Genomic DNA, 16,004 nt, shown 5'->3' with positions numbered 1-16,004 from the left:
TTACAATGGTGTTTAGTCACGATAAGTTTAACGTTTATATTAATTTATTCATCTTTTGTATAAAACTGTTGATATAATATTGGAGTTAAAAATGTTATATAATTATTATAATATCAGCTTATCTCATGTTTCATACTTTCTTACCAAATTAATACAAACAATTCAATTTAAGTAATTAAAAATTGATCTAACAGGATTTGAAACACTGTTGGACTTTATTCTACAGTTTCATAAGATAGAAGTACGGTGGAATTCATGAAATTTGTAAGTAATTGAAGGATTAAAATTCACTAGCTGATTTCCAATAATCCACCGTCAAACGAATTTAAAGTAAGGGTAGTTGGCAAGTTTGCATTAGTCTTTACTATTTCAGTATAAACCAAATCTTGCCTCAATAAGATTCGATAGTTTTATTAACTAGATTTATCAATTAAATCAGAATCAATTCATTATTTCATTTCTAAAGGTTTGATGCTATGTAAATTCAGAAAGCGACGTCACTTTGAATTTTTACGTGTATTTTTATACATTGCAGTTTTGTAAAGATCGTGCAGAAATCAGTTTATTGCCTACTGTATTTCATACGTATACTAAATTTACGTATTACGTAAATTTACTAAATTTATGTATTACGATATGCTGATGCGGCGATTACATTTTTCTGAAACATTATCGAATGTTTACACAGCCTATAAAGGAGAAGTCACGAAGTAAGTGTGTTGCCTTGCGTTAAAAAAGAGATCGAGAACTGGAATAAACAAAAAGGTGAAACGTTACGACCAACAGCTAGAGGCCGTAACTCGCAGTATACAAGATGGTAGCCGTAACTTTTATTTACTACTGCTCTGGTTTTAGAAGCATAGCTCGAGTGGATTGAGAAAAGTGGTCTATTACTGTTCTCTGCATGGAACAGACGTAATAAATACATATGTACATATATATCACTTACGCTAAATGTACATGTATATGTATACATAGCCATCGAATGGAAATAGAAATAGTTAGCGCGACAATTGTCGATGCAATAGATCTACTTTCCTTTTTCCACCTTACATTCACAATATCGGGTTATTTTTACTTTCTCTGATAAATTCTAATAATTTTTCCATCGTCAGTATTTTTCCATTCTCTATATTTACATTTTAAACGATACTAGCATGTTTACCATTACAATTGTTAAATATAAAGATCGATCGCTGATCGTATTTTACATAAAGTACATTTATCCGAACCTTATTCGTTAGACTGAAATTCTACTTAATAAATTAACTGAATTCATACAGACTGAATCCACTTATTTGACTCCTACTATGTGAACGAAAAATAATAGGTGGGAAAATTGGTGAAATCCTATTTATTCTTATTTATTTCTCACGAGTTCAGATAAATGGAATTCTATCGTATTAGGAAGCACGTGTTAAGAGGAATTGTTATATCAAATATAGTAAGAGTTTTAATCTTTCTAAGAGAGAACCATTCACAAATACAATACAACGTAGAGAATAAAGAATTTATTGCAGATGGTATTAGAAATTTGAGACCACGGAGTCGTTCCTTTCGCCAGGATGTTTCTCGATGCGGGTGAACTTAATACGAGCTTCGAAATTCTCTCCGATCTGCCGTATCTCCCCTCGATTCTTCGAAATCCATGGGAATATATCCAGCAAGCGAATCTTCGATTACCGCTATATGTTCGATTTTCGATCGAACGTAAAATAAGCCTTCGTTTTTTAGTAAAAAACACTTTCAAAGTTATCGCGTGGCGACAGCGTTAGCCAGGAGAGAGATGATGCAGTTTGCTCCGGAGATGGGTAACAAAACAGGCACTCGTATCCGTCTATCCATAAGTCCATTACAGGATTCGTATGAAAAATAAGGAAGAATCGTGGGAGTGAACAGAAGGAGACAGCGAAGACGGGAGACAGGAAGAGGCAAAAGCAGAACGGTAACCCATGGTAAGACGGCCGTGGAGAAGAAATGGATGTGGAATAACAGAGAACGACATCGGTTGTGACGCACACAACCGCGCGTATTTCACGTAAATGCGAGTAGTCCGTGACAGCGTGCCGCTGGCAGTTGGACGGCTCTGATGCGAAGAAGGACGGATAGGAAATCTAAAAATATTCTTCCGTCGCGAAGGAATCCCCCCGAAAAGGTTGACTGTTCGAAAAGCTCTTCGGGAGTATGTACGAAAGAGGGGATGTTTCCCTTCTTTCCTAGTGGCATTCCGGTGGTACCCCACCCTTATCGCCATTTGCGCCATTTCGAGGACTCTTGGGTCTGCCTTTTGCCTCGTTTCCCCAACCGTTACCTTCCATCGCTCTCTCGTCTTCACTCTTCTTTCCTCTCGAATACCGCGAGGAACTTAGCATCATACCATTGGCATCACCGTCATCTTCAAGCAGACCTTTCTACTTTTCTCTGTGCTTCTTATCCTACGACATCGTTGGCCTGCCCCCTTCCCCCTCCCCAATTCCCTTCGTAGGATAAAGTATTTCCGATTCGAATTTCCATTCCCGATATGACGCCGCGCGTTCGCGTGGTTAGCCTAGATAGACCGACAGACCGAATGCTCGCCTCTAAGCCGATTCTAAACTACGGTCGATAACTTGCAGTTTCCTAGCCTCCGACACCCTAACCCCTGGACGAGTAGGAACGGCTGAATGCACCTTCGTAGCCCCTTCCACTTTCCGTGACCAGACCGTTTATACGACACGCCGCGCCGCGTCGGCCGTCCTACCGACCTCGTCGCCCAGACCTGCCTAGTTCCAGCTGTCTAAGCACACATCAAATCGAATTTCTTGTACGGCCTGAGACGCCTATAGGCCATTCGTGACTCCCCGAGCAGCGACACCCAGCTGCTTTACACGCATTACTAAGTCATAGGCTCCATGGTGGCATGCGACGTCGGATTACGTGGCTCTAAAGAAACATAGACACACACACACACACACACACATATATGTATAGACACGCCTGTTTTCACGTGGACGAGAGACGTGGCCATCCGATCTGTCGAGGCTTTTTCGACCGATTTCGAGTTTCTATCGATCGTTAAGGACATGGTTCCGAGATTTCGAACACGAACCGGGATCCATCGATCGGATATTTTATGGGAATATTATGTCGACACCGGAAATTTTGGAATCAACAGCCACGTGGAAATTAAGAATATGAAATGAATTTTTTGCTCTCCTCCCGCATCGGCTTCCGACCTTATTCCAGCTGGGATTTTATCGACGGAACGTTATGAAAGCCTTTTTTCCTCCCGATTTCTTGATTTATTGCCGACGGATTTATCGATTCTGCTTCTTGTCGTTTAAAGTGGCCGAACCTCTCGCTGATTTCGCTGTTGGCATCATTTTGTACGCTATGTGTTTGTACACTATCGTGCGGTGCTATTTTTATTTCGTCTTCCACTAGGTATTTTTATTTCCTGAATGATATTTACGTACCTCAAACTCGTTTAAAAAAATTTTAGCGGAAAGAAACAGAAGATCTGGAAGAAGAGATGCGACATAATTTAATCCGTAAAAGTCCTTACAAGTATGCAATGTAGTTGGAAACTTAAAAAAGGTACGACAGATCCTAAATATTAGCAAGCAAAGTATCATTTACATTTTAATGAAGAAGGGAAACGATAGATCTCATTGATTCATCACTATTAAAAAATTTCTCGAATTTGTCATATTTTTCCACAAACTTTTACATTTTCCGTGGAACATAATTTCGTTCTGCCGCTTATTTGGTTAATTTCTATGGCCCGAGTTCCCCTGATAAAAGTATATAATGTATCTCTATAATTGCGTTAGACTTTAATTTCGTGTCATTAATCGGTGTCGTTAAAATTATTATTAACGTAGCGATGTATCTTGCGGCATAAAAAGTAATAACGTGCAATTTATTGATCTGCAGTGAAGCTATAAAAGTTGGAAGCAGCTAGAATCAAGTAACAAGAATTCTCAGTGAGAATTGGTTAAGAACATTCTATAAGTTGCTAACATCATATAATAAAAAGAAAGAACAAATTTACCAGAATTCGAAAATTACTGGTATTTGTGTAAGAGCAATCCGTCATCTATTATTTCAATTGATTCAAAGCTTATCATTATTTGCATCCTATTTTGCATCTGCAAAGATAAAAATATTTATCGCAAAGAAGAGATTCAGAAGATTAATGCAACTAAATCCTCTGTTTCATATGTTACAGTCTAGTAGACTTCAATCGATTGAAACAGGTGTTTCTTGTTTATCTACAAACCATAATCAGTAGAATTAGGATAGGTCACGCGGCTTTAACCCACTCATGCTTATTAGATAAGCAAGAACCCCAATCTTTGAACGATATAACGTACTATACCAACTACCATCAAGCATGTCACACTGCAGTGGAAAAACTGCGACGCTACGAAAAGAATAGTAAATCTGCTAAACGATATGAACAGACGATTAAATTCAGAAGAAAAGTTAATAAATCCTGCGCGATCTCCATTCACGCCATAGCTATAGCAAAATCTGTGAATTACCAAATTCTAATTAACGATATGGAATATAAACGAAAAAACGCACGACGATGTCTAATAACTTGGACGTCGAAGCAACGTTAAAATTAATACTAAAAACAAGACTATTTCTCCCACTAACCAAACGTAGCCATAATTTCGTCACTCCGGTTTTCTGCTTTCTCGCGCATTAATCAAAAATTCTATCCGTGCCAAAGGCTCTCTCGCCAACATTGCTCGGGGAACCTAGATGCGAGTTACACGGTTCGATGCTCATTAAACGCAGCGATCCCGAGCAACATAATCGAGGCCGAAGGAAAACGAGAATCCGGGGAATTCGCATTTCCTCGTACATCTTAAGAGAGCCAGGATGTTGGACGATGATCAGAGCCCGCGATTTAGGTATGTGTATCCGGCGGTCGAAGGATATAGTGGCAGTAGGATACGAGTGTTGTAAGGGTCGGGGGCGAAAGAGGTGAGCCAAGGGGCGGGGAAGAGTGAAGTGGAGAAATTTTCGCGTGTTCCTCGAGGTTAACGGAGACACCCGGAAAATTTATACTTCGGCAATAGTAATACCGTGGGTGTGAGGCAGGTGCCGGCGGTGGTCCAGATCGATAGAACATTAAAACAGAGGGGAAACGAGAGGGTCCGTACCTTGGGGGCAGTCGCTCCGACGAATAACCTCACCATAAACGGTGGCAAGGCTTCTTTTACTTACGGTCGTACATTTAACTTCGCCGTGATTTACGTCGCGGATTTTGGCGGGTCACGGTAAAAGTCGTTCCACACGACCCGTCTCCTTTCGAAAAATGATACTTTAAAGCGTCACGCGTTCGACCCTCTTTCCTATTTAATCAACGAAATTTCTCGCGCGAGTTACGGAGACACGGATGGAGAAAACGTGTACAGTGTACAGAAGCATACGGTCGATGTTCTTGGTATTTTTCTTTTCACAACGGTTTCATTTATATCAATCAATAAATTGTGTAATTGTTTTCATTACGTACTTTGCGTAGAACGTAATTCGGAGATTCAAATATAGTATTCATGCTCACGAGAAATACCTTCTTCAAGTTTCAGGCGAAGTTAATATCGTTTGGTTTGTTTCCGATTTGAAAGAAACAATAGTTGCTAGATGACGAAATGTTATTCTTAGTTTCATGTTTGTTGATATTGGTTCTTTAAATTGAGAAACATGAATCATTTTAAGCGTTCATTTTTTACCAGATATTAGGATTACCTGGTGCTTTTAATTAATTACGATGCGTATTTTGTACACTGTATTAATGAGAAGTGTTTGCAGTTAATGGGAAGAACTTTTAGTTGTGGTATATATAGAATCTACGATAGACGAGATAGTGACTACAATTTTACTTGTGCTATAGATTTCTAATGTTTTTTAGAAAGGCAGCTTGCAAAAAAGAAGAAGAATAAAGAAGAAGAAAACAAGATTATATCGTAGCTAAGGCTCATTTTCTCTTGTTAAAATCATTATCTTAGCTACAATTTCATATCCTTTGAAATTTCGTATATTTGCATTGTTTAAAATAATTACTTTATGGTCGAGAAAATTAATAACAAACGTAATTAAACTTGTGTAAGACTTACCGCTTTTTTAACAAAGGAAACGAAGCCATATCCTTTGGATTTGAGCGTCTGTGGATCTCTTACAACTCTGCAATCTCTGCAACAGAAACAAGTTCATTTGTTAAATATAAATTTTCTAGTGTGCTTGAAAATTACTTGCGGTAATATAACGCGAAAGTTTTTTCCATGTTCAAAGGCTCATTTCCATAATCAACCTTCCATCTTTCTAAATTTTAATTAAGCTTTTTTTAACAGCGATATTAGTGGTACGAAAATAACGTTTCAGCATTCCACGCAATATTGAACATATCTCTAATTAACCAAAGTAAAATCCAGAGATTTAAATTCTGCTAATCGTATAACATCCAACAAGGTTGCATTAAATTGGATAATTTACAATACTTTTTACATTTTTTCCATAATAGTTATACTTATTTCATGCATGCAATACGAGAGAGCGAAATCCAACGGGGAAAATCCAGCACTCGTTTTCAATCGAAAAGTTCAAGCAATTTTCACAAGATTGAAAATTGAACGTACGAGTATTATTCCCTCGTACTGAATAACCAAGAACGAACTTAAAATGTGCAACTATTTCAATTACATCCTGTCCATTTGTTTAGTTACGTGTGTATGGAAGATATATTTTTTTTTTCTTGAAAAAGAAAGAAATTTTATCTATCGACAGAACCTTACGTAGTTTTAAATAATTAAACATAGTGTCCATGTCAATGGATTGTAACACGGTTAATTAAGTTTATCCTCATTAAATATCTATCATTAAATTACCATCGTTGTACATTCTAAGGTTCCTGGTGATTTAATTAAAACAATTCAATATTTCCAATATATTCCATTTCTTCTTTTTTCATGTTGTAACGTAGTTGTAAGTTTCAATAAATAAGTAATCACTCCTATTTCGTAAACTGATCGAAAAAGCAGAAACAAGTTACAAGAAAGCAGTACGCGCTATAATCTTCTTATTACCTTGAATTAACAGATAGGGGTTCCGTGACATTTGGCAATCATTCCATTTACCTCATTTCCCCGATACAATGTAACACGAAAGCAACAGATTAGCGGAAGCAGTTCTTTTTCGAACTTAACGAGACACCTCTCTAATAGCGCGTTGCTTTTCCCATCGGCCGGTTAATGAGATGTAATGGTTTTTCAGAATTTCGCGGGACCGAAAAATCTGCTCCTGACCAGTTATTACGAATTAATAACGGCTGAACGATGGGTTCAATTTATTCCACGTGCCGGCGAATTTCGAAGCATTTCATGTTCCCTCGAAAACTGCCAACAACATTGTCGAGCGAGTTGGAGCCCAGTTGTTGGACGCCCTCAAATTCTTCCTCATAATTAAGATTCCAGCAATGCCTGTCAGACAAAATTAGGAATACTCGTGCACGGGGTAACTCCTCTGCGTCGTTCTTCTCCCGACTTAAATAAAATATTCTTTCGGCCAGTGGAAGCTGGCATGCGGCTCGAATAAAGTTTCAGGTTATAGGTCTGACTAATTTCTCGTCTCGTATTGCCCCTAATTTATTTTTCGTTGCGTACTGTACGATAGAATTCAATGAGAATGAGAGAAGTTTGAGGAAAAAGGACGTTGTTATTTTGTTTCCATTATCAACGAGAAGATCATTTATAACGCTTTGGTATTTTTATATTAATTTTGTATTTGATTTTTTCGAGAGCGAATCTATTTTATTTATGGCTGCTATTGACTGTAACAAAAATTTGATTATACGTAGCGATATACCTGGGCTAATTACGAAGGAATTTAAGCGGTCCTTTTTGTATGAAAAATTATATATCGTATTTTAAAATTGAATGTCAATTTTAACGAATTTTAAGCTTAACATTTTTTCGTACGGTCCTGTGTGTCTTTTTTATCACTGGCTCTGTCGCGTTAAAATTTGATTAAAATTTTCTGAGTTTTACAATAGTTATAAGAAATTGAGGTATACAACTTACATTTTCATTTTTTACAATTTAACGTGTTATAAATTACTTAAAGTTATAAGTAAATGTTGAAAATGATGCAGTATGAAATGAAAAATATAATGTTTTATCTTGACATAATATTTGTGAGGAAATACGAAATTGTGACGTTATATATATTGAAAAATAAATTTTCATCTTCTGAGAAATGCTAAAACTTGACATTCCCACTTTTTCTCGTACATTTCCAATGTTAGATGATACATTCAAGTTTATCAAAAATATTTTATTCAAATAATATCTGGCAAAAAGGACAAACGGCCTAAGAAAGCCATCGAGTTTGTCCCAAATGCATTAAAATGATTGCAGAAAGACCGTTTGACAATGTTGTATTTATCTTCGTTACACTCTCCCACGCCAGTTCCTCGAAATGGAAGGACTCGATCCTTTTTTCGACCGGAAGAGTAATCATTAGACACGTAATGCGCGGAACATTTTTATCGCGACTTAACTTATTACGCTTAAAAGGGTCGGCAAAGAACATTTTCCATAATGCAACTGAATAAAATTGTGAAAAGCAGTAGCAGATATCGGAATCTTGGGAAGGCGGAGGAAAAAATTGAAATTGGAAAAGGAAAGAGTCGAGCTCCAAGAAAGATTGAAAAAGCGTTGGACAAAAAGACAGAACGCGAAAAGGGATGAAAGAGTAGGCAAGCAAAATTACGTGATTCAGGGAGCAGTATTACGTTAGTTTCTCATCCTAGTCTTCTTTCTCCCTGTTATATGCAACCTTTTCGGTTTTACTTGTTTTCTAGCAATTTCCTCAGTCACTAGAGCAATTAATCGCTTACAGCGCGCGATTCGAAAGAACTGAACGCAACGAAACGAAATAACAGATAGGTATAGGCACGAGTAAAACAAAACGATTATAAAACACGCTTCGTGCACGAATCGAATGCTAAATGAAATACAAAAATAAGTTTAATTACCGTATATCAATCGTGAATAATTAGTCGAAGCAACGAAACTGTCTACAGACAAGTTGCTTTATTTCTATCCAAGAATTCTTTATGCCTCGATCTCATTATAATTTCAAACAAGAAGAAAATGTTTAACGTTCTAGGAAATGTTTAGCCTAAAAATCCTTGAAAATAATACGAAATTGAAAATGACGCGAGAAACGTAGCAGGATTAAATACCAGATTTATAATGTATAATTTATTTGTAAGAAAAATAAAATTATACGTAAAAGGATTAGCCAAAATATCATTTAAATGATGAATTAACTCGTCATTCTCGGGAAATAGCAAATTAAAAATATTGAATTTTTCTCACAAAATCTCAACTTCCAGTTCTGGTGGAACAGAAAATAATTACAGATATAATTGTGTTGCATGCGATGTTTCTTTAATTTCATTCTACATTTTCCACGTTACATTCTCCGCCATGCAATAAACCGAGTTAAGAAGGTCAAGTACGAAGAGACCGGACAAGCACTAGTTTCGAGTAAATTTGACTCAAAACTAGTATGTTGCGCAAGAAGCTAAACAAAGTTGCGGTCAACTGTAAACACGGCCTTTCAGCGGAGTTATGCATTTACTTTCTCTCTTCGCCACTAAATACTTATACTCGCTTAAATTGCTTTTCACGTCGACGTCAGTATTTAGTCAGCCCTTAATCGTCCTCGTTTTTACGTAATAAAGAACAGAGCGCGTCTTCAATGGTTAATCCACTGCAGATTCGCGAAGAAATAATGCTTAAAATTTTCGTGGTATCATTTCAGATATAATGACTGCAATTTTATTATAAAAGAAGGAATATCAACGCTCAAATTAGAAAGCTGATTTTAATTCCACGTGATTTTCATTTCTATGATCCGAGCAAATTATATTAGTTTTAGCTGAGTAGTAGCTTCCTCTTTCACCTTTTCAAATTCAATATAATCGATTTCTATGCGATGAATTATGTGATAAAGAGTAGAATAAAATTGTAAAATGATTAAGCTGGATCACATTCGTTAGATTCATTTACAATATAAGTATATTTTACAACGAAAGGATTGATTTTATACCTGTGTTAGTTAAAAACTTTTTATTCTTCGGTAAAGTACGTTGGCAAGAACTATGAACATTTAAAATCTTCAGTCTTTCTGATTATTACCGTATACGTAATATGTATACATGTATATATATGTAAAAGCTATTAGTTTATGAACATCTACATATATAGATGTAATTAGTAATTACACTTTGCACCCAGGTCTATAAATTTGTTGCCTTCGCAAAAATGTTCCCTGTTCGAGATGGGCAAAACCATCATATCAAAGGCGGCCGTAACGCGATCTTTCACCAAATATTTCTTACAAATTACAGAGCAAACGTAGCAGGGAATCTTCTTTCGAGTGATCCGCGTGCCAGCCAAATCGCGCCATTGTTTCCTGCGACTTTTCAGTGAATGCCGGCGAATGTCACAGTACACGAACATGAGTAATAGTCAATATAAGTTAGATGTAGAGCACGCCAGTCGCATATGTCGTTGCCCACACTTCAAGTCTCCCACCCTTCGTTCTTCCTCATTCGATATAGCAGCCGCGAACTCTCCCCGCTGCACGTTCTCATTGCGCGTTTCAACCCCTGTCCACCCGTTCCAACCTCCTAGTGCTGTCCCCTTCTCTCGTCTCGCCTGTCCTTCCCCTCGACGCATCACGCCTCACCCCTTTAAACACGATCGGTCCTCTTTTCGTTCCCTCTTTTCGTTCGTGTTCTATGCGCGACACTTCACGAGGAACGAAACAATCGCCAGCAACGCCATGGATTTACGTTTTCACCGCTAAAAATCGTAAATTAATGCACGGTTATTGACGCGATAAATCTCGAAATTTAATTCAAGTTCCATCGAGAGCTGTCGAGATCCAGCGACACCCTCCCTTCCTCTTTGGTCGCGTGATATAACCGCGACAATGGCGGTAGATACGCAGCCTGCACGACAAAACCCAGATAGGATAAAGAGTTAGTTTGAATTTATTGCGAAACGTAGTGGCCGAACACGCGCGATGGCCGTCAGGTTGAATCTCGTCGTTGTCCAGCGCCGATGATTCAAATTCCACGCCCTAGACACAGCGTCCGGTCATACGAAAGCCAGGCATGTCTTTCATCCTATCAATCCCGAGCAAGTCTTTATTCCATCGGGCTGTCGCGATCCCCGCCACGACGTGTTTTATTTATTGGCTCGTAGCCTAGTCGAGTTTGAAACCGGAGCACCGTGAAACTGGTCCGCGACTATCGCGAAGCAGTTTCACGCAACTTCCGCGTGAACCGTTTTACGACTGATATTATACCTACATATATATATATGTACGAGTTTGACGATTTGATCAACAATTCCAATATGTATGAGTTTTTTAATACGTAAATGAAATGTGTAAGAAGATTGGCCAGAAGAGAGGAGAAAATTAACTGATAATGAGCAATGTACGAGTATTGTGTTTTTATAGTAATTGTGGTAGAACGTGTGTATAAACTTTGTTTTATGTCACATTTGAATGTCGGACTACGATGGGGATAAAGAGTACAACATTCGATGGAATTCGTTTATTTAAATACAAAATTTTATTTGCTTATTTTTATAGCTATTTGTGAAAATACTAAATGTGAGTTACGTGTTAGATCTCACTTTTTTAGGGTTATATTGATTTAATGTATTTTTATTTTCTAGATAGGTAGCCTGAAGTACAATGAGATTAGCGAGTTATTTCTTTCATGGTAGTTTCATGCTAGATATCGGTGTATATAATTAATTGTATCGAACGTCACAAAGCCGTAATTACGAGAATAGTACTTACAATATTCGACATAGCCAATTCAGCCTATTGGGATTTGTCTCGTATATTCATTGCAGCTAGCTGAAACTACGATAATATACTCCATGTTTACAATTAATTGTTTCGACTAATATCCAATACGCTTTTGTTGACGCTAGTATATTTGTTAAAACGAGTTTAGTCTTTGTTCTTTTTTTAAGAAAGTCTATTTGTATTACACGAACCTGTGAAGCGTTTTTGTACGGCAAAACTGGAATAATAAGAGTTCCGTATAAATGCAACGTTGTCTCGTCTTATCTGACTATCTCGAACAGCATGCATGTCAAAGAACAATAACGTAGCATGGATTGTGGATAGAATCTTGTCTTTTTGTCCATGTGTTTCCAACCCGTGAAACTTTTACGCGTTAACTGTCATCGCCTGGTACTTTTTCATCCCCTGTCAGCGCTACGTGGCAATCTAGTAGGTGCTATAGAAGCAGTTTTTCTCATCGCACAGGGACTCGAACTCATTAATTACCAATAATAAAAAGGAAGATGCGTCAGCGCGAAAAATCTTTGTACCGCGAAATCTTCCACCTTATCATCTTATAGGTAAGAATCGAACGGAACCGGTGGCGAAGAATATCGCTTTCGAAGGAGGAAAAGCATCGGAGAGAACCACGAGATTTGAATGCTGGTTGCTCGGGCTTCATCAATCTAACCTGCTAATCACTCGCGCAGAGTGTCACTCTGCTTGTTCGGCTTGATCGTTATCGTTCGTCGTTGTTGGCACGTGTCTCTACGTCTTCGTCACATTACGCTTCTTACATCAGTTGGTATGTTTGTGTTAGGTAGTTGGATATCAGTGGTACATGGTAAATATGCAGATAATATCGTACATAGTTCTAAAGTCTCGAAGTTTTGCACTCGGGAAGCATTTTAACATCTTTTTGCATTAATTCGATAACTAACGTGCGATGATTAATTTTAGTAGCCGAAGTTCCACTGTATCAGAATGGAACACGTAACGTATTTTCCTCACAGGCTAAATTTTGTATACGTTTTTTACACATAGTTTTATACACTGTACAACATGATCTGTTGAATTAAAAAATTAGTATCTAGGTTTGCGAAACGAACAGCTAAATGATTTGCTTTAACAATCGCGTATTTACAAACGCCGCACGCAATTCTAAATCTATGAAGAAGACATCACGAAACGCGAGAAAGAAAAAGCTCGTTTTCAATCATCTCTATAAACTTGCACTATAGTGCAAATACCGTTTAGCCTAAACGACGTAACCGGAACCGATTAAATCGATTACAGTTCCGAGAATTCGCGGGAAATATCGTAATCCAATAATTCCACCTGGGTCGATATCGCTTCGCCTCTAACAATCGGCAATTTCGAATGGGGAAGGGGGAAAAACGTTTCCCGTTGTCTCGTATAGCAGCGGTGTGCGTCGACGAGGTTCGCGCGAGAACACGCGACACTGCAAATAATACCATACTACTGAACATAGCGAGCTTAGGCGACGAATTCGCGAAACCAGAAAGCAAGAACGTGGAAAAGGAAAAATGAGGAAAGAGAAGGAAAAGAATGGAACGAGGTTAGGAGAAATGAAAGAAGAGCGGAAAGACGTTCGATATCTCGGTAGTCCTTGAAACAAGGCATCGGTGAGGTAGACGACGGAGTTATCGTGCTGCCAGTAGAAACTATTCCGGTATCGGATGAAAACGAAAGGGCGCGCGGCGGGGGAGCGGAAGTGGAAAGGGGGGAGTTTGCTTACTTTTCACTAAGTGCACTCAATGCTGAGCGCGCGAACTAATTGTCGGTGGGATAGGTTGGCCCCGGTCCTACTGGCTGGCTTGGGTAGAGGTAGATGGGGTTGGAACAAAGTCGTGTGTTCACTTACTACCCAGGGACTCTCGAAGATTCTAGAGTGGGCTTCGATTTCGAGATCGCGATAAATGAAACTGGTCGTCGTGGAAACTCGTTCTTCCTCGACCGCTTCGACAGACCAGTTCGTATTTCCCTCGTTGACGCGTCTAAACCGCTTATTAATGTTCCCAACGCGCTCCTTTTCTTACCTTCTCTTCCTCTTAGTCGTACCTTCTCTCGCTTAATTCGTCAAGATCCGTCGAAACTGTCGATCGAAATCAGAAGCATGTTGATTTATGGTGCTTATGAAATTTGGTGGGTCGTGATGCGAATAATTCCGGCCAGAGTATACGCGTGACTGAAATCGACTAACACAGATTACTTGAGATTCCTCGACGTACCAACGTATAGAGCGCTCGAGTATTTGGAATTCTGCGGGCTTAAGTTTGAATAATTGCGCGAGAACTGTAAGCGAGGAGCGTGACTATATTCTTTTAGCCGAGTTTCTGATATCTGGAAATATTGGGTACCAGGGAATATTTGTTTGGGAGAAAATATCATTTTGATATTTCTGCGTTTAAATGGATAATATATTTAATGCCAATCAGATTTTCAATATCCAAGATTACTTCTATCAAAAATTGTATTTCTATTTCTTTTTACCACGTAAAATTCTAATATCTTTTCCATTTCTTCTTTTACAGATCTAATAAAATTATTATTCCACCGTCTATAGATTTTTTTTTTAATTTCTATCCATTTCAGAAACAAGTATACAATTAATGGAAATTAATCGATGTTTAACCCTATCAAATGGTTACGTTGAAATACTTGTTTAATATATTATGATGCCATATACTCGTCATTTCGAAATAACAGCGCGTATACATTGAGCAAGAAATACACTTCTAATTGTAAGTTGCGGTAGCAGTATAATACATTACTACATAATTACTGTAGCAACCCCCTACAGCGAGTTCGTCTTATTTAACTTCTCGGTAACTGTAATTATCCTATTTACTTTAGACGCAAGTACAACACCGGGCTTTGCACGGAATAATTTACCTTTTACACCTTCTTAAATTTGACTTCTCGAGCACTTTGAAATGGCTTCTGATTGTGAAACCGCGATAAAACGTACTGATTGTTGTAAGATTGTTTTATTTTAGACCAACTCGCTGATAGCCAAGGCGTTCATGCGTTTAATATTACTTTTATTTTGGAATAATTCGCCCCTAATATCAAAGAGTAGTAAAACTTTTACGTTCTCATTTCTGTAGATATAAATTTATATAATTTTTTATAATCTTAATCCTTGCTGAATCTTTCGGGTCATTTTTGAATATCAATCGCGTTTTTAGGTTGTTAAACTGTTCCTTAAGTTTGATGAAAATACGAAAGGATCGTTCTCGATATGCATGAGATTATGTTTCAACTTTATGCTAAAATAATTAGATTTATGCTTGAAATAGTAGAAGTGTATGAAAAGATTGGGATATAAAAAAAGTTCGTGGATCGCTGTAGAGTTAATAGTAAGATTAAACCTTAACGTAATGTGTATGTCAGATTTACTGTAATGTTAAATTAGTTAAATTAATATTTGAGCCATTCTCGGTTTAATAAATATAAAGAGCTTAAAATCTAGTTTCGAAATACTGGATTATACAAGTATAATATTTTAATGTAGTTTTAAAATTTTAGAAGGATTTTTGAACGTCCACCGTAGATCTTTTTTATTGCCCATGGTGCTGGCTATTTAAATTCCACTTTACAATACAAACGTATGAATAAAATCCTTACTTTTTAAAATCGTAATAGGTTCAGTCCCATAAACTTTAGCGACACCATGTTCGTTATATCAAAATATATACTCAAAAATATGTGCCCAATTAATTATAAAGTTCATATATTTTTATTGTACTAAACGTTTTATTACTTTGCGTATACGAAAATGTGCTAAAATTTTCGTCGTTTCCCTAACAGTTTGAGATAACTGTTTAATACTAAATTAAAAAGATTTTTCACATACAAATCGAGGTGTGCATGTTGTGACTATGTATATACGTAGATTACATATCGACTGTGAATAGTTTCAGAAATTCAAATTCTTACAAATATAACTAAAGAGATGGAATTTAAGTAGATATTTGTTAATATTTCATTTTTGATATTTTGAATATCATTGAATATTATACCATTTCTCTTTATTTTAATGCCATATACGTATTCTCAAAATCAGCTTTTGATAGATTCGCTGTAAATTACCTTGAAATTAAAAGCACCAC

General features: G+C 37.3%; 1 protein-coding gene across 9 annotated transcripts in view; it reads right to left on the bottom strand.

The window, feature by feature from the left end:
* The window catches only part of LOC117208598 (nucleolysin TIAR), a 584,542-nt gene that overhangs the window by 61,254 nt on the left and 507,284 nt on the right, over positions 1–16,004 (bottom strand). For all 9 annotated transcript variants that reach the window (XM_033449833.1, XM_033449835.1, XM_033449834.1 and 6 more), the window contains one exon: positions 6,111–6,186. In XM_033449833.1, the coding sequence (XP_033305724.1) occupies positions 6,111–6,186 (76 nt within the window). The remainder of the gene's footprint in view (positions 1–6,110; positions 6,187–16,004) is intronic.

Source organism: Bombus bifarius, unplaced genomic scaffold, assembly GCF_011952205.1.
Source record: "Bombus bifarius isolate JDL3187 unplaced genomic scaffold, Bbif_JDL3187 scf7180000008140, whole genome shotgun sequence".
Taxonomy (NCBI): Eukaryota; Metazoa; Arthropoda; class Insecta; order Hymenoptera; family Apidae; genus Bombus; species Bombus bifarius.
Note: the sequence above shows the minus strand (reverse complement) of the source record. Positions and strands in the feature narration are given on the sequence as shown.